Consider the following 16,276-nt stretch of genomic DNA (forward strand, 5'->3'; position numbering starts at 1 on the left):
AAACAAGCTTTAAACCAATTCATATATGAAATTTGGTTTTCAAATTATGAGTTGAAACTTGCATAAGTAACTCAGCCTGTTACTGTTGTTCCTTTACTTAACCAGACTGCTCTTGCTTCTTTGCCTTCACTTCATTAAGCTTCTTCACCAACCACTCAACCTCCAAGCCAGAATCTTTCATGTAAGCAAGTGTTTTCCCTGCTTCGACCAGATCGTCAACAGAAAGTTCCTGAGGTGTTTGGCACAGAGTCTGAGTAAGGCTGAGCAAGACATTTGTGCATGCAGTCTTCAGATGTTGGTTCCTTGCACGGAATTCCACTACACTGTCTTGGATCGAGCTCACAGATTCTACCTGCTAATTGAGACATAGACAGGATTAATGGTATTGATAAAGACCTGAAAACTAAAGTCATTAAAGAAACTAAAACGTAAAACCAACTGAAATCAGTTATGTTACATATACCTGGTTCAGAGGATTTGTCTCTTCAGGTTTCTCTGAGGTGACAACAACTTGAAGAACATCTACCTCGGCAACTATCATGAGTTGGTCGTTTACAAGGAAATCTTCATTTTTGTCATGGATTTTGGCTAAGGGAATCATATATGGAAACCCCCACTCAGATTTATTTTGATCAAACCAGCGATGTGATTCTGTAGAATTTCATGACAATAAATCAAAATTGAATTATAGTACTGCATGAACACCCTGTTACATCTAATCAATATCACAACTGAACTCATATAGACAATTCATATCATAAAATAGTAACTTGCAGAATAACAAGACCCATGAGTAAAAAAAATGCATAAAATATACGAAGTTTCCTTTGCCATGAATGTATGAAATGAAATTAAGAAAACACAGTAGAGTGAAGTAAGAATCACTTTTGAGTACTGAGGGCCCTTGTTCAATAAGAGAGAGTAGTGGTGAGAGTCCTTCCGAAATTTGTTTTGCTATTGTTAGCCGAAATTTCACCAATCTTTTCCATCCAAAAGGTAATGATTTAACATCAGCAACTTCCAGAAACAGAGATATGTGGTCACTCTTAAATCGTCCCTTGGGATAGACAACAACACGCCTGAAGAAAATGAGAAGAAACGAATCACTAAGCAAAACCATAGAGCAGTTAGAAGTATTGTTTTTACCATTTGCAATCACCAATCTGGACTGGAGGAGAATAACACTTCTCACGCAAAGAGGAAAAGTCTTTGATTACCCAGGCGAACTTGTTACCAACTTGCTTTGCCATTGGAGTGAGAAAGAATACTTAAAGTTTGAAATTCTAATATGAATAATGGCCACACTAAAACAAGGCTTTAAAGGCAGCTTAAACAAACGAGTAGGAATGCGAACAGTCTTGACCTAATTAGTTAGGTGTGAGTTCATTGATATTTTTGTCATAACTACGAACTAATAATTGGCTAAAAGAGTTCTCGATCCTCTCTATTGACCGCGACTCTTCAAATGCAGTCTATGTTCGTAGGAAGAGAGATTCGCTTTTACTTATTTAACAAAGTTTCATAATCGAAATACTTTTTTCAAAAAAATGTGATATGACAACTATGAAATAAAAAAGCAAAACCAAGTCAGTGAGCTCTAAAAGCACAACCACATTCTGTTCAGACACAAAAGCAATTACTTTCGAACCAAGTAACCTAGCTTAAAGCATTCTGTTCATTGAAACCAAGGGTGGACTCTACCGTTGCAAGAGAATAGACATCTTAGAATTTCTTTATTAGGTTCACTCAATTCTTCACCATATATAAGGATTGGGCACACAGAGGATATCCGGGAAAAAAAAGAAGCATTTCCGAAATAAATAATAATGTAAACTGAAACATATTTGTTACTTGAGTCGCAAGTAAGCGCATATCCCCTATATATTATTTGAGAAACATTGCAACATTTTTTGTAGCCACGTGTCATCACTAGAATGATTCTTAGAATCCTTAGAGAAATAAGTTGGTCCATCTAAATATATAATAAGCTTTTTATTAAACCACAATAAATACATTATTAATGTGCTTCATTATTTCCTTAAATAAGATTACGGAATTGCCTAATGTGGCTAAAGTATATATGATAATTAATGATTTTGAACAATAAAGATTTGATAAAAATAAGTGTGTATTATAATTATATTTGTTTAATTTTAAGCTAATAAAATAAATTAAACAATCATAGTAACCATATAATAAAAATTAAAAAAATTATTTATATATTATATTTTGATCTTTTTTTAAAACAAGTATAAATCACTAAAACTGTTAAAAGTTTCACATTCAAATTTTGTAATCAATGATTTAAAAATTTTGTTATGACATGATACAAATAATTAAAAATAATATAAGTTAAAAATCTCATTTAATAAATATCAAAAATAAAAGATATATAAAAATATGTATCATTTTAAATTAAACTATATACCATATAAAAATACATAAATATCTTAATTTTGAAATTTACTTTGAACATTTTTTGATAAAAAATTTGAAAAAAATATTGACAACTTAATTTTGTAAAATATTATAAATTACTTAAGAAATTAATTCCACGGTGAAATTAATTTAGACTTTTTGCTATAACAGATACAAATGATAAAAAAAAATATGAGCAAAAAGCATCATCTAATAAATATTAATATTAAAATATACCATATATATGCTACTATCATTTAAATTTAATTTATATGAGCAAAAAGCATCATCTAATAAATATTTTTTCCATTTATAAAATTTATTTATATGTTTGCACCAATTTAATTATATAAGTAGTAGATAATGAATTTTTAATTATTCAATATATATTTATTATTTCATAATATATTGTAAACATATAATATATAAAATAATTTATATATATAATGTTCATCCCGCGCAAGGCGCGGGTCTTAACCTAGTGAAAAGATAAAATAAAAGACTTTTTCAAGTGAGACAAGTACAACGCAGCATATGCTAAGAAGCAGAGCTTCGCCTAAAATCAAATAAGAGCAAACTTCAAGTGTCTAATGACTCCAGATCATTCAATAATATTATCGAATGAGATACGAGTTTTTGCAGCCAACGCCTTTGACTTCTCCTTCTCCAGTTGAGCCTCCACGTCTGAGCACTTCTGCTTCAAATCTTTCAACTCTTTTTCAATTTCTTGCCTATGAATCTCACCATCTTTCGCATTCTCCTTCATTTCTGATACTTGAGAAATTTTCTTCTCCAACCAGTCCAACTTAAACCCAGCATCAGTCAAGGATTGCAGTGCATAATGCGCCTCATCCTTGGGGAGCTCTTGAGGCGACTGGCGCAAAGTATCAATCAGGCTAAGTAGCAAATTCATGTAACCTGTCCTAATATTAGGGTTCCTTAGATGGACTTCAGAAGCAGTCTCTGGGTGTTTTTCAAACATACGGCTCACAGATTCCACCTGAGAGTGAAAACATAAATATAAAGTAGAATATTTATATATTCAAGGTAGTACCGAGACAAGAAAAAAACACCTTGTTAGACAAGTTAAGTACATCAGGTTTTCTTTCGCTGCTGAAATTTCAACACACAAATTTACAACATCATTAAATTATTACCTGTGAAGAAAGAAGATGAAACCCATTACCCTCTACTTTGCCAATAATTTCAAGAAGATCTATCTCGATAGCAATCTTGAGCTCCCCATTTACCAGAAACCCGCCATCTTTGGAATTAATTTCATCGAGGGAAAGCATGGATGGAAAGCCCCAGCTGCTAGACTTCACATCAAACCAGTGTTGTACTTCTGTTAAACCACAAACAATTATTCATCTAATATAAAATTAAAATGAATATGCTTATGTGGATTGAACAACAATATTGTTCAACCTTAAGAAATATAGAATTATAGTAACCAAAATAATAACCCTTTTTACACCAAAAAAATAATAACTCTTTTAGACCGACTAGCACGAGGAAATATTACCAAGTTGCCGGGAGAGTTTCTCAGAACGCTGATTTACAACAATGAGGCGATATCGTGCGTGTCTTCTCCAGTCAGATGGTAATGATCCATAATCGGGGACTTCCAGATACAATGACAGAAAGTTATCAACCTTGTATCCTTTGGGATATGCACTAATATACCTGCAGGAAAAAAACAAATTAAGCAAATTTGTCAAGGGTTTTAATGAAAACACTTGAAAACCTTATACCATTTGCAGCCACTGACGACAAATTTATCTGAAAATATTTTCTCAGATTGCAAAGAAGAGAAATCCTTTATCACCCAAGTGAACTTCTTATCAACTTTCTTTTCCATTGATCTCGGTGGAGAGAAAGACAAAACTGGAACCTGAGTGACTAAACACAACTTTTTTGGACTCAGATACAGCAATCTCACAACTGAATGCTAACCAATAGGAGTTGTAAAGACTCTCCAATGTAAAGATAACCAATTAATGATTTTTTATAAATTTTTAAAATTAACTTGTCAGACAAACTTTGGAGCTTGTGCATTAGTATATGGAAATCAAAGACTTTATGAGTTCCAAAGCCACATTAACTAACTGAATGCTAATAGTCATGATTACGTATCCAACAGGAATGAGAATCGCTTTCATTTCCCTTCCAGTGTTACTTGGAGTATGTGCATTCTGGATTCCATAGTTAGTACTATATACGTCTATTACAAATTAAAAATTAAACACATCCCTTACTTGTGCATGTTAATTAAAAATTGTAATCACAATGCATAAAGTACTGTAAATTTTAATTAGTTGCCAAGTAATACTGTAAATTTTAATTAGTGGCAAAGGGTGGGATAATTAACATTTTGAATTTCAATAAAGAAGAGACATATTGCAGATACACTCCAAATATTCTTTTAAGTGATGAAAAATACATTATTTAATGCCGGAGCACAGAAGGTTTCAGAGACCGAAACAAGAACCACAACATACAAATCAAGTTCCTGAAAAAACATTTCCAATTTGGTTACTCAACTTATTTTCTTACCTTTGATTGAAGAAAGGACGAGAAACTCATTAACATGACAACATCCACAAACTCTGCTGGAGTTTCTTTAAGGAAAACACTAGATCTCTATTCTCTAACCATTATCATTCAACTTTATATTGAGAAAATAAAAGCACAACTAGATTGATAAAGCCTTCACTCAAGCACACTCTGGAGCAAATCACTCTATAAAACGAACAGAGCCCAAGAGGTTGAAGAGTAGAGGATGACTGGTTAGATTGCCTCCTGATTCTGCATTCAATCATCAATACTTTCACAGATACTCTGTTTTTCCTTGCCATTAAAATTCCTTGCTAGTATAAACAAACCTTAGATGGTACTGCTAGGTTGGTAGAGAAAATTTTACTGCTACGAAACAAAGAAGGCAAGGAGTAATATAGTTTAAACACAATCAAACGCAGTCTCAAAATCAATACACAACATCGTTGAACGAGAATGGAGCTCTTGCAGCCAAAGCCTCTTCCTTTTCCTTCTGCAGCTGAGTTTCAAGATCCAAGAACATCAGCTTCAGCTTCAGCAACTGTTCTTCCATTGTTCTTAGCCGAGCGTCACTACCCTTTTCCTTCTTCTTCTTCTCTGAAACCTCATTCAGCTTTATCTTCAGCCAATCCAATTTAAAACCGACATCAATCAGATCAGCCAGTGTGTCATCAGCATTGCTCAGATCATCCTCGGAGAGTTTGTGTGGTGACTGGCACATCATCTCGATGAGGCTAAGGAGTTCATTCATGTAAGCTTTTCTGATCGCTTGGTTCTTTGGACGGAAGCCTAATGCTATGTCAGGGTGTCTTCTGAATATATGGCTCACTGATTCTACCTGCAAAAGTGAGAACAATGTAAACTGTATTGGAACATGATTGTGTAGACTGAAACCTGAAAACAAAACCACACCATTCTTACCTGTGAAGATAAAACCTGAAAACCATTAACATCTTTGGTTTCCTCTACTGGTTGAACCTCCTCCGGAAGATCATTGGAAGCCTCAGTAACAGATGCTACTTTATTACACTTCATATCACCATCATCTTCCCTCTGAGAGGCGTCATCAAATTTGTTTAGAGAGCCTACATCTCTCTCACTGACACCGGAAGCAAGAGATGACGCATTATCATCACCCTGATCATTTTCAATTACATCATCATCACCTGGATCCTCTATAGGCGCATCATCATAATCCACATTGGAAACCTCAGTCTCAGATGCCACATTGTTACGCTTCACACCACAGTTTCCTACTGTAAGAGCTCCGTCCTTCAAAGAACCTTTCTCACTACTTCCATCTTCAGAAACAAGAGATGAAGCATCATCATCACCAGAGCCCTCTTCCGATGCACCATCATCATCTGAGCCCTCTTGAGATGGCCCATCATCATCATCAACATTCTCTTCAGATGCCCCATCATCATCCAAACCCTCTTTAGATGCATCGACATCCTGAGAGACATCAAAGTCTACTACTTTCTCTTGAGATGCATCAGCATTCTGAGATTTTCCAGCAGCAACTTGGCTTCCTTCATTGCAGCTCAGAGGTTGAATAATCTTCACAGTTTCCACAACAAGTGGAAAAAGGTGTAGTTCAGCGACAATAACAATCTTGTCACCAACCAGAAATTTATTATCTCTGTAACGAATCGTTGAAAGGGGCATGAACTCTTTAAACCCCCAAACGCTACTACTTGCATCGAACCACCGTTGCCCTTCTGCCATTTACACAACAACACACAACAATTTATATATCTTATCAAATGGTGAAAACAATATATTGTCTTTAAATGGAAAAAAACTCACCTAATACTTTGGTATCACTTCTCCAAACCTTATTAACAAGAGTGAGGCGAAACTTCAATTCTCTTCTCCATCCTGATGGTAAAGATTCAGGATTTACAATACCCAGATACAGAGATAAGTGTCTGCACTTGTCATACCCCTTGGGGTAAGCAATTATATGCCAATTGCAACCAGCGAAGACGAAAGGGCGAGAGTAGCTAGGCTCGTCTTGCAAGTCTGAGAAGTTTTTCAAAACCCATGTGAATCTCTTCTCAACTTGCTCACCCATTGATATAGAGGATGATAGAGAATCGAATTGGATTACAAAGTTTGTGAAAAGTCTGGACTCAAAGACTGTGATAGAAAATTAGGGTTGAAATGAAAGGAAATGGCTTTTTAAGCAGTACAAATTCAAATAAGAATCAAACCAAACCAAACTAAATTATTTCGAAAAAAAAAATGGTTAACTCAAACCAAACCAAACCACGGTCGGTTTAGAAGCATTAGTCCCGATAATTTCCTCTCTTGTTCTGAGCCAACGTTTTTTTTTCTTTGGAGGGTTTTTTTTTTACAGAACTTTCAACCTGCAAGGAGAAAAAGATGTTAGATTAAACATCAATCGTTAGAGACCTGAAGACGACAGTAATCTGTTTTCCAGTTCTGTCCGTGAAAACAAACATCTATTCTCAACTTTTTAATTTAATTTTCAAATACCTGTTTTGTTCCATTGTCATTGTTCACTCACAGGTGAGGTTTTCTTGACTGAATCATTAGACTCGGCAGCATTATCATCAAATGTGCCAATTACTTCGAAAACATCCAACTCTGCAACAATCATCACTTGTCCATTCACGAGACATCCACCATCATTCTCTTCAACTTTGAAAAGAGGAAGGATTGCTGAAAAGCCATAAGTTGTAGACTTTCCATCAAAACAGTGTTCTGTTTCTGCAACATTTCATAAAAATAAGTTTAAAGTAATATATAATAGAAAGATGCATGAATAACATAAAAATTTCAAGGCTGATCATCCCAAACAAACACTTAATAAAATAAAACAAGAACAACACGTGAGCAACAAGAAAAGTTCAAGGCTGATTCCAAAACAACACACAACACATACTTGATCAAAATAGAAAAAGAACTATGCGTGAACAACAAGAAAATGGGTAGAACCCCCATTGGAGGTGCTGTAACATATGTATAATGGGTAGAACCCCCAATCTCATCAAGACCGTGCGCCTCGAAGAGGCTATAATATTGATTAAAGAAAGATTGAAATAGCTTAAATATTTTGCTTAAAAACCAATTGAAATCCAATTAATGGTGGCAACCATCACCACCTTTTGGACTAGCGTTGGTGGTTTAGGGATACTTAAAATGTTAAAAATGGGGCCAAAAGCATTCAGGAGAAGACAAATAATTAGTCAAAGGGACGTTTTTGTAGTTTGGTCAGACAAGTACTTTCGTACAAACCACGCTTCTTGAATTTATACAATATAAGAACCCCTCAAAACGTGTTTCATTCAAGTTTGTTCAAGTCCATCTTCTACTTGGAAGGATTCTTTGGAGTGTCAGGGGGCAATACCAAGCTCGAGCTCGTTGAACCACCACTCATGAAGCTCATTGCGTTCTCGAATGTTCTCTCCGAGACGTACCCTGGCTTCGCATTGGCTTCCGTTATCTCCACATTCCCCGTCAACATGCCTACCACTCGGGACATTGCTGGCCGTACTGCGTGATCTGTCTGTGTGCACAAGAAGGCTACCCCTATTACACGTTTCACTTCTTCCTCGTCATATCCTGTTAGACCCGCATCTACCACTTCCATATCACGATTCTCTTGGTGTAGGCTCCATGCCCATTCGAGAAGGTATTGTTTCTCCTCATCCATTTCTGGAGAGGAGTTGGGCCTTCCGCTTACAATTTCCAGAGCCACTATACCAAAGGCAAACACATCCGTCTTCTCCGTAAGATGTCCAAGCATCACGTATTCCGGTGACAGGTACCCTCTGCAGCATTGTATGTAATGAACAATCAACAATCGTTGTGAGAGGATATTTAACAAAACATAAAATATTTTTTCTATGTGAATGGGTTTCCAGGATATTTACATGGTCCCTGCAACTCGGGTACTTATGTGCGTCTTCTTATCATCATATAGTTTGGCCAATCCAAAGTCAGAGAGTTTTGGTATCAGGTCCGAGTCCAGCAGAATATTGCTTGCCTTCACATCCCTGTGCACTATACGAGGACTTGACTCCTCGTGCATATATGCCAAACCTTTTGCTACTCCTAAGCATATCTCGAAACGGTCTGACCAACCAAGTTGCAAGCTATTTTCCTCTACGAAAATCACAGCAACGTGTAAGCCAACAGCCCTACTTCTTTTTTAAACAAAAACTATAAAAACTGTTTTAACCTTATTTGCATACCGAACAGAGCTTGATCTAGACTGTGGTTTGAGAGGTATTCATACACAAGCATACGCTGGTTCCCCTCGATGCAACATCCGTACAGTTTTACAAGGTTGCGATGCTGAACAGCTGATATAGTGGCAATCTCCGCAACAAATTGACCCTTGCCTTGCCTCGATGCAACTGACAACTGCTTCACGGCTATCTCTCTTCCATCGTTCAGTTTCCCCTGTACCACTGGATATCTTTAGAATATATAGTCAAATGGAGAAATTACATCCATTATCTGCTAATGGTGCTACCTTAAAAACAGGTCCAAATCCTCCCTCCCCAAGCTTGTTGGAAGAATTAAAATCTTGAGTTGCACCTCTGAGTTCTGAGTAACTAAAGGTGTAGGGTCTTATGTCCAAGCTGTGTAGCACTGCATAAAATTAAATGCAGTTGAAAGTTACAGTTGTTGGCAATTCGACTATAATAATAATGCCAAAGGTTAAGACTATACTTACCTTCTTCATCAGCCGCCCTTTTTCTTTTCCGACGGATGATTAAGATGATGGCAATCACCAAGATACTTATCATTCCTGCTCCTACAATGGCCCCTGCAATTATACCAATTTTTTTCTTGGATTCCGGGGGCAACTTATTAGCTACAGTAGGTATGAAATCTGCAGTGAAGAAAAGCCGGTTGTGAGAAGAGACATTGAACTCCAGAAAGATGATGAAATTCTTTGTTGTTACCTGGCGTTGCACTGATAGCAGAGACTAACGGCCCATATGTCCCTTGAGCAGGAATACAACATGTCCCTTTCCCAGCCCAGAAAAGATGAATTTCAACGTAATTTTCAGATACATTTGCTTTATAAACTCTTTGAATCACCCGGGAAGTAGAACCGTTAGCTGTTCTATGCACATCAAAATCCTTTTCAACAAGTTTTCCCTACAAAAAAAATGGAAATCAGACGTCTGAAACCGTTTCAGAGAGAAGAGACGTTCATGAAAAGTTGAGCCTTATAGTGCTGCATCTTATACCCTGCTTAACCGAAACATATACCACACAATGCACCAGACATTCAATACAAACGAATAACTTATATGCCAGGGTTATCAACATTTACATGTTGATTTACATTAGATGACAATATGATGATCAATATGATGATCATGTCATTTACAAAAGAAAATTAAAAAGGCAATTCACAGTCAAGAAGAATAAGCTAACGTTTGAGAGAATATGAGAGGAAGCTCAGTGTAGAGTAGAGACCTGGACATATATATCGAAAAGTCGCCTTCCAAGACTTGTCCAGGTACCAGAACCTTGTATTTGTATTTCACCAAACTGAAGTGTTACACTATAGCCTCCATTTTCTAGCCCCAGACCGTAATACCTTAGAGAAGATGCAGAGAGCCTCGCTGATTGGAAAAGCTCTGAGTCAGAAGTGTTTGCAAATGGTGTGTCTGAAAGAGCTCGGTATTGATTGCTGTTACTTCCAGTAAATAGTCCTACATTGCTGACTGCCCATCTCTGTTTTTTACTTACGAAAGATGAAGCTGGTCCAAGCTCCCCCTCGTCTTTCTCATACAAAGCTCCAATACTGGACCTGATATCCGGGCCTCCACAGTTGACAGAAAAGTTGAAATCTGGACACCCAAGAGAGAAACATCTTTACCAACATATATGCATCCTAACACTGTCAATGTCAAAACTGAAATAAGTTTGGAACACCATTTAAATGCACTTACATACGCCTTTTCCTCGATTGCAGGGGAAACTCTTCTGGAGGCAGTCCAGTCCGGGGAAAACCCTTTTCGAAGGAAAGAAAAAAGTACTAAGATGAGAAATATAGCATGTAGAACTTTAGGCTCCAAGCAAAGCACAAGATTGACAAAGTCACCTTCTGTCAGACCCTCCTACTGTAAAGTGGTTCGCAATCAGGTTACTGCAGAGTAAAAAAAAATGTTTCCTTTCAGCACAATAACGTACTATGCGCCATGAAAATTAAGCATCTAATTCCTGAACATACAGTTGCAAGTTTGGTAGGCGAACCCAAGAAGGAAGATTTCCTGTCAAATCATTGTATGAAACATCTCTGCACATAAAAAGCTTTGAATTTTCAGTAGATGGTCCCAGAGAGAAGATACGTTCCTCTACAGATATTGTTACTCACAGATTACTAAGAGAGGAACTCTTTTGAATGGGTAAGGAACCGCTCAACTTGTTATTTCCCAGAAACCTAAATAAAGGTAACAAGGTTTATTCTCAGTTTGTCAGCGAATTCGACTGAAGAGCAAGTGATGGGAAAAGTGAATGTTCTTACAAGTGAGTAAGTTGGCTTGAGTTGAAAAGCGAAGGTGGAATCTGCCCAGTTAGGTTGTTGAAACTCAAATCACTGGAGAAAAATGTATACGTATGCTTTACGTAAGAATGTGTATCATTCTCAGTTTAGTAACAAAGAAAACATGAGAACAACATTCTGTGTCAGACTTACAGTTGTCGCAGTTGCAAGTAATCTGCAATATTGGAAGGTATCGTGCCTGTAAGATTATTGTTCCGTAATACTCTGCATAATATTTAACAAAAATGTCAAAAATACAGAGGAAAGGGAAGAGCTAAAGAAATTCATCAAGATTAGGCCAAAGCTGAATGGTAGTCCTTACAGGACACTTAGAGATTTCATGTTGCGGATGAAATGAAGAGAAGAACGGCTGTTGGATATTTCACCTAGTCTCCTGAAATTTGGAATTCCATCAGTATGGAGAGAAAAAAAAAAAAAAAAAAAGCAAGGCTGAAAGGTGAAGTAGAAAAGAGCATATATACAGTTCTGTCAACGAAACTAAGTTGGCAAATGTAGATGGAATTGGACCACTCAAATTAGTCCCCAGAATTCTCCTGCAGGCAGCAAAGCATGTGTATCAAAATGTTGAGTACTGCGAGCGGTAAGCCATCAAGTGTTTGATAGTTAAAAAAAGTAACTCTATCAGTTGATAGAGAAGCCTAAAACAAAGAAATAAGATTGAAAAATGCTCACAGAGTAGTAAGACTGGTCCAATTTCCTATGAAGGCAGGTATGGGACCTGTAAGTTGGATATCATTAATCCAACTGAAACGACATGAAGAAAGAAAGTCAATCCAAAAGTTTCTAAATGAGCTGCCAGATACAATAACAACCCGCAAGAGTAAGAGATAAAAAAATAATCTTACGCTTCTTCCAAGTTGACAAGATTAACAAATGATGAAGGAAGTTCACCAGTAAGTCCTGAACTTCCAATGTATCTGTCATAAAAACAAGTATATATATCCCCAAGACAATGAGAAGCTAGTTTACGAAGCTAGATATATACTAAAAAAGGAAGAAGTAAACATGATGGATGAGCAAAGCATACATTTTGACAAGCCTGGTGCAATTTCCAATCTCAGGTGGTAGAGAACCGGAGAAATTATTCATATCAACAGCGCTGCTCAAAAGAAAGAAGGAAGAATGGTTAAGAATCTATCTGAGGTTGAAAATGAATGTGATGATATAGAAGGTAAGGTTCCTTACAGAGATCTTAAATCAGTGAGCAATCCTATCTCCTTGGGGAGTGGACCGGACAAAGCATTGGCCCCAAAAGTCCTGCACGACCGACCAATAAGAAGAAGAAGAAGAAGAAGAATCAAAAGGGGGTGAGTGAGTGAGTGCCTTACATCCACTGCATGCGAGTCAGATTACCAATGCCAGGAGACAAGGAGCCACTCAAGAAATTCTGATTAAGGTTCCTTCATACATAAAAGATTAGAATACAAAGTGCGTGAGAGAGTGAACGAACTACTTCCAATGCAAAAGCAAAAGCAAAAGCAAAAGCAAAAGGAATGGGTTGCGCGGCGTACAGATTAGAGATGTAAACGAGACTCCACAGCTCTTGAGGAATAGGTCCGGTAACATTCATCCCACGTGCCCTCCTGTATAATTTAATTACAGTGAGGCAATGCGTCGAACAGGTGCAAGGCATATATTAGTAGTTGAAAGAAAGAAATAGAAACACGTACAGAGCGATGATGCGGCAGATGGTGGAGCCGACAAAGGAACAGTCGCATTTTATGAGAGGGTTGTAGAACAAGTTGTCGATGCTGATGCTGTCGTCGATGGCTGCTCCGCTGCAGAGTTCGCCGCTCTTGTTCCATGCTTCCGTCGCCGTTATCTTCCACGTCTCGAAGATCTTGTTCAGTGCCCGAGCTGGGATTTAATTTCACGCAAAATATAAATTAAATAAAATATATAAGAATAAGAAGAAGCGTTTATCATCATCATCATCATCATATTTATTATCATGAGAAAAGATGAATCAAAAAACGTAGATCATGATTCTGATATTTGAAAACTTTATTATATCAAAAAAAGTAGATATGTAAGCAATTAGTAATACCTTCGTCGGGATCAGTAGTAGCTCTGGTTCCGTTCTGTGCTCGAACCGCATTAAATAAACAAGTCATGGACACCAACCAAACTGCGACTGCGATATACAGCCTCCCCATCTTCGCTTCACAGATATGCGATGTGTACGAGAGAAGAGACACAGAGGGATGGATGGATCCTTAGCAGACCATCTTGACTCAAATTCCACATCTCTTTCTCCCTTATTATACGATTATAAGGAGTATATTATTATACTCTAGTTTTGACTTTTTATAAAAACTAACAGCCCCGTTTGTGTGTTTTTTTCCCTATAATAATCAAAATAATGGAGTAAATTATCATGACCATGCTTTTCTGTATTTGGTCTTTACCTACTCATCCAAACTTTTTGTATAAATAATTAGAGAAAAGCTGTCTGAACGTTTGGATCCATTCATTTCACTAGTCGTTAATCATTATTCATTAAACTAATGCATGGAACATTAATTAATTAGTAGGTGTATGTCAAAAGTTCAAAAATTCCTAGTTTGTAACGGAACCGGGTTCAAACCGATTTATATAATGTTAAATTTACTTGAACCGTTTACTAATTTCATGGGTCACACTCACCCATGTTTGGCGTGTACTACGTATTAGCAAGCTGCTTCTTTTTGAAACCTGTCTTGTCTGTACGTGTTTATTCCAACGTTGAATTCGTTTAGTAGATAGGGTATATATCCACATAATGATGCAATCAAATCGCTTATATTATAGGGAAATTGGACTTTAACGACGGGTGTTCAAAAAGGAAAAAAAACAAACTTTAACGACCATCATAAACGATATAGAATTACAATTGGGGATTAGGATGTCAAATCCAAATCAATGCCTCTTTGGTTGTTTATTTCCACGAAAGCAATCTATACTTATATACAGTATCTATCTGCATGACTGATATACCATGGAATTTTACTCAATTTCAGCTATGGTATATAAATATTTTAAGATATAATTATTATGTTTTGGAGTCTTTTACATTATTTACAGATTCATGTACGTTTTAGAGAAATATAGTGATTTTGGAATCTTTTGAAGTGCATAACTACATAGACACATCAGATGTTTAGCTATAGATGGAGACATTCCCAGCGTTAAATTGAGCTCATATTTTGATACAAGATAGAGCTTTGAGTTAGCTTTCCAATGCCACCGGTTCTAGGTCAATCAGCATTTTGTAGCAGAGGTTATGCCCGTTTTACTGAGGAATGGTCGTTCTATCTCACAGAGAAAGCTGTCGACAGAACGAATGAAATGCCGATCGACGGTGCACCCTTACCATCGATCAACGGTGATGCCAGAATATGGGCTGAGCATATTTTATGACCGACTGAAGCTCAGAAGCAGCCACAAATTACCAGAATGCCCTTGGACGACCTAAACCCTTATTTATGTTATTTCTAAGCCATTGTTCACGGTTACGCTTTCTATTATTCATTATTCTTGTTTTAGGGTTGGAGAGAACATCAATTCTCCTCCAGAGATTGATTGGAACTCCATTGATTTTACCATTGATTTATCTATCTATTATTCAGACTATGATTTGTGTTACTGCTTGCATGTCTGGTAATTCATCTCGTTAGATTTAGGGATTTCATGAGCTTATTGTCATATTGATAATCGGTTAGATATGCAATGTAGTCACACTTAGCCCACTTAAACATGATCGCCCATAAAAGTCCTTCCATCTCAGCATGAAGAGCCGACCTTATTGTTCGACACCCATTTGGTCCTTATTTAAGTGTGTTAATTATTAGTTATTTATTCTTATACATATATTAGCACATTTTTATATTAATTTATATTTAAATATAAATTATTAAATTAGAAACAGTTTTTAAATTATTATTATATATTATCTAAGTTCAATATTTATATTGGCTATTTAACGTATTGATTTTTTTGTTTACTTTTTATTTGTGTGGTGTAAGTTTTGGATTAAAATCTTCTATATAGTAATAGTTAAATTATCATTTAGCAACTTTGATTTAAAATAAACAATTGTAGTTGTGGCTTGAAAGAATCTTACTTGCATTAAATGTTTTAGAAGCAGTCACAACTCATATAATAATAACAAAAAATAATTGTCAATAAACATCATATATTAACAGCCATTTAGATTTTAGAAACTGTGATACGAAAAAAAAAGGTACAGAACATGTATTCTCTTAGATTAAACTTATATTATATTTACTACTTGTCAATTTATTTTTATGTTATTTAATGCTTTGTCTTATATAAGTATACAGTTTATATTTTACGACAAATCTATTTTCTATGATCCTTTAACTAATTTATCACTTATTACATTAAACAGAATATAAAATTAAACGCTCAATAAAATCTACTTTACACTAAAAGTTGATTCTAATTTAGTTGAAGATATTTCTTTTGCAATGAGATTTTCTAAAGGTCCAAGATTTACAACTTGACCAATAACGTTTAAAACACAAAACATTAGAATAAAGAACTGATGAACGAAGTAAACATAATTACGATACACTAATGAAAAACACTATATGATCTAGAAACTCACTAACTATAACTTTTTTATACTGATGTAAAAAAAATTTAAGTAACTATTTCCCAACTCTTTCAAAAAATTATCACAATAAGTGATTTTAACTGTTCTATAAGTGTTTATCTTAAAAGGTAGAGAAGTCATAACAA

At 36.0% G+C, this 16,276-nt stretch overlaps 4 protein-coding genes across 5 annotated transcripts; all 4 read right to left on the minus strand.

The window, feature by feature from the left end:
- Window positions 1-97: 97 nt before the first annotated feature.
- LOC125576160 (MATH domain and coiled-coil domain-containing protein At3g44790-like) lies at window positions 98-601 on the minus strand. The gene is made up of 2 exons (XM_048735557.1): window positions 464-601; window positions 98-352 (listed from the first exon to the last, which is right to left on the minus strand). The coding sequence occupies exons 1-2, from the start codon at window positions 599-601 to the stop codon at window positions 98-100; spliced, it is 393 nt and encodes a 130-aa protein (XP_048591514.1).
- A 2,255-nt stretch (window positions 602-2,856) lies between these two features.
- LOC106356830 (MATH domain and coiled-coil domain-containing protein At3g58360-like) lies at window positions 2,857-5,081 on the minus strand. Its single transcript, XM_013796556.3, has 4 exons — window positions 4,173-5,081; window positions 3,944-4,104; window positions 3,576-3,763; window positions 2,857-3,418 (listed from the first exon to the last, which is right to left on the minus strand). The coding sequence occupies exons 1-4, from the start codon at window positions 4,277-4,279 to the stop codon at window positions 3,020-3,022; spliced, it is 855 nt and encodes a 284-aa protein (XP_013652010.2). The 5' UTR covers window positions 4,280-5,081; the 3' UTR covers window positions 2,857-3,019.
- A 237-nt stretch (window positions 5,082-5,318) lies between these two features.
- LOC125576623 (MATH domain and coiled-coil domain-containing protein At3g58270-like) lies at window positions 5,319-7,134 on the minus strand. The gene is made up of 3 exons (XM_048737090.1): window positions 6,784-7,134; window positions 5,896-6,695; window positions 5,319-5,812 (listed from the first exon to the last, which is right to left on the minus strand). Exons 1-3 carry the CDS (start codon window positions 7,049-7,051, stop codon window positions 5,405-5,407), a joined length of 1,476 nt encoding a protein of 491 aa, XP_048593047.1. The 5' UTR covers window positions 7,052-7,134; the 3' UTR covers window positions 5,319-5,404.
- A 1,032-nt stretch (window positions 7,135-8,166) lies between these two features.
- On the minus strand, window positions 8,167-13,841 carry LOC106353198 (probable LRR receptor-like serine/threonine-protein kinase At1g56140). Of its 2 annotated transcripts, XM_048737088.1 has the most exons (23): window positions 13,581-13,841; window positions 13,204-13,390; window positions 13,045-13,116; window positions 12,862-12,933; window positions 12,719-12,790; window positions 12,561-12,632; window positions 12,379-12,450; window positions 12,206-12,277; window positions 11,995-12,066; window positions 11,835-11,906; window positions 11,666-11,737; window positions 11,495-11,566; window positions 11,345-11,410; window positions 11,201-11,266; window positions 11,072-11,116; window positions 10,920-10,981; window positions 10,441-10,817; window positions 9,918-10,116; window positions 9,686-9,844; window positions 9,482-9,600; window positions 9,198-9,408; window positions 8,877-9,108; window positions 8,167-8,774 (listed from the first exon to the last, which is right to left on the minus strand). In XM_048737088.1, the coding sequence occupies exons 1-23, from the start codon at window positions 13,687-13,689 to the stop codon at window positions 8,312-8,314; spliced, it is 3,015 nt and encodes a 1,004-aa protein (XP_048593045.1). In that variant the 5' UTR covers window positions 13,690-13,841; the 3' UTR covers window positions 8,167-8,311. The 2 variants fall into 2 exon arrangements, with proteins under 2 accessions (XP_048593045.1, XP_048593046.1); XM_048737089.1 differs by lacking the exon at window positions 8,167-8,774 and having other exon boundaries at window positions 8,883-9,108; window positions 9,185-9,408.
- Window positions 13,842-16,276: the final 2,435 nt, after the last annotated feature.

Source organism: Brassica napus, chromosome A7 (assembly GCF_020379485.1).
Source record: "Brassica napus cultivar Da-Ae chromosome A7, Da-Ae, whole genome shotgun sequence".
Classification (NCBI taxonomy): Eukaryota; Viridiplantae; Streptophyta; class Magnoliopsida; order Brassicales; family Brassicaceae; genus Brassica; species Brassica napus.

Coding starts and splice junctions, on each gene's coding strand:
- LOC125576623 (XM_048737090.1), bottom strand. CDS start 7,051: ATGGGTGAGCAAGTTGAGAAGAGATTCACATGGGTTTTGAAAAACTTC. Junction 6,696..6,783: donor AAGTGATACCAAAGTATTAG/GTGAGTTTTTTT, acceptor TGTAAATGGCAG/AAGGGCAACGGTGGTTCGAT. Junction 5,813..5,895: donor TTCAGGTTTTATCTTCACAG/GTAAGAATGGTG, acceptor TCACTTTTGCAG/GTAGAATCAGTGAGCCATAT.
- LOC125576160 (XM_048735557.1), bottom strand. CDS start 601: ATGATTCCCTTAGCCAAAATCCATGACAAAAATGAAGATTTCCTTGTA. Junction 353..463: donor AGACAAATCCTCTGAACCAG/GTATATGTAACA, acceptor CTCAATTAGCAG/GTAGAATCTGTGAGCTCGAT.
- LOC106356830 (XM_013796556.3), bottom strand. CDS start 4,279: ATGGAAAAGAAAGTTGATAAGAAGTTCACTTGGGTGATAAAGGATTTC. Junction 4,105..4,172: donor GTCGTCAGTGGCTGCAAATG/GTATAAGGTTTT, acceptor TTTTTCCTGCAG/GTATATTAGTGCATATCCCA. Junction 3,764..3,943: donor GAAACTCTCCCGGCAACTTG/GTAATATTTCCT, acceptor GTGGTTTAACAG/AAGTACAACACTGGTTTGAT.
- LOC106353198 (XM_048737088.1), bottom strand. CDS start 13,689: ATGGGGAGGCTGTATATCGCAGTCGCAGTTTGGTTGGTGTCCATGACT. Junction 9,409..9,481: donor GATTTGGACCTGTTTTTAAG/GTAGCACCATTA, acceptor CCAGTGGTACAG/GGGAAACTGAACGATGGAAG. Junction 9,109..9,197: donor TCTAGATCAAGCTCTGTTCG/GTATGCAAATAA, acceptor TGATTTTCGTAG/AGGAAAATAGCTTGCAACTT.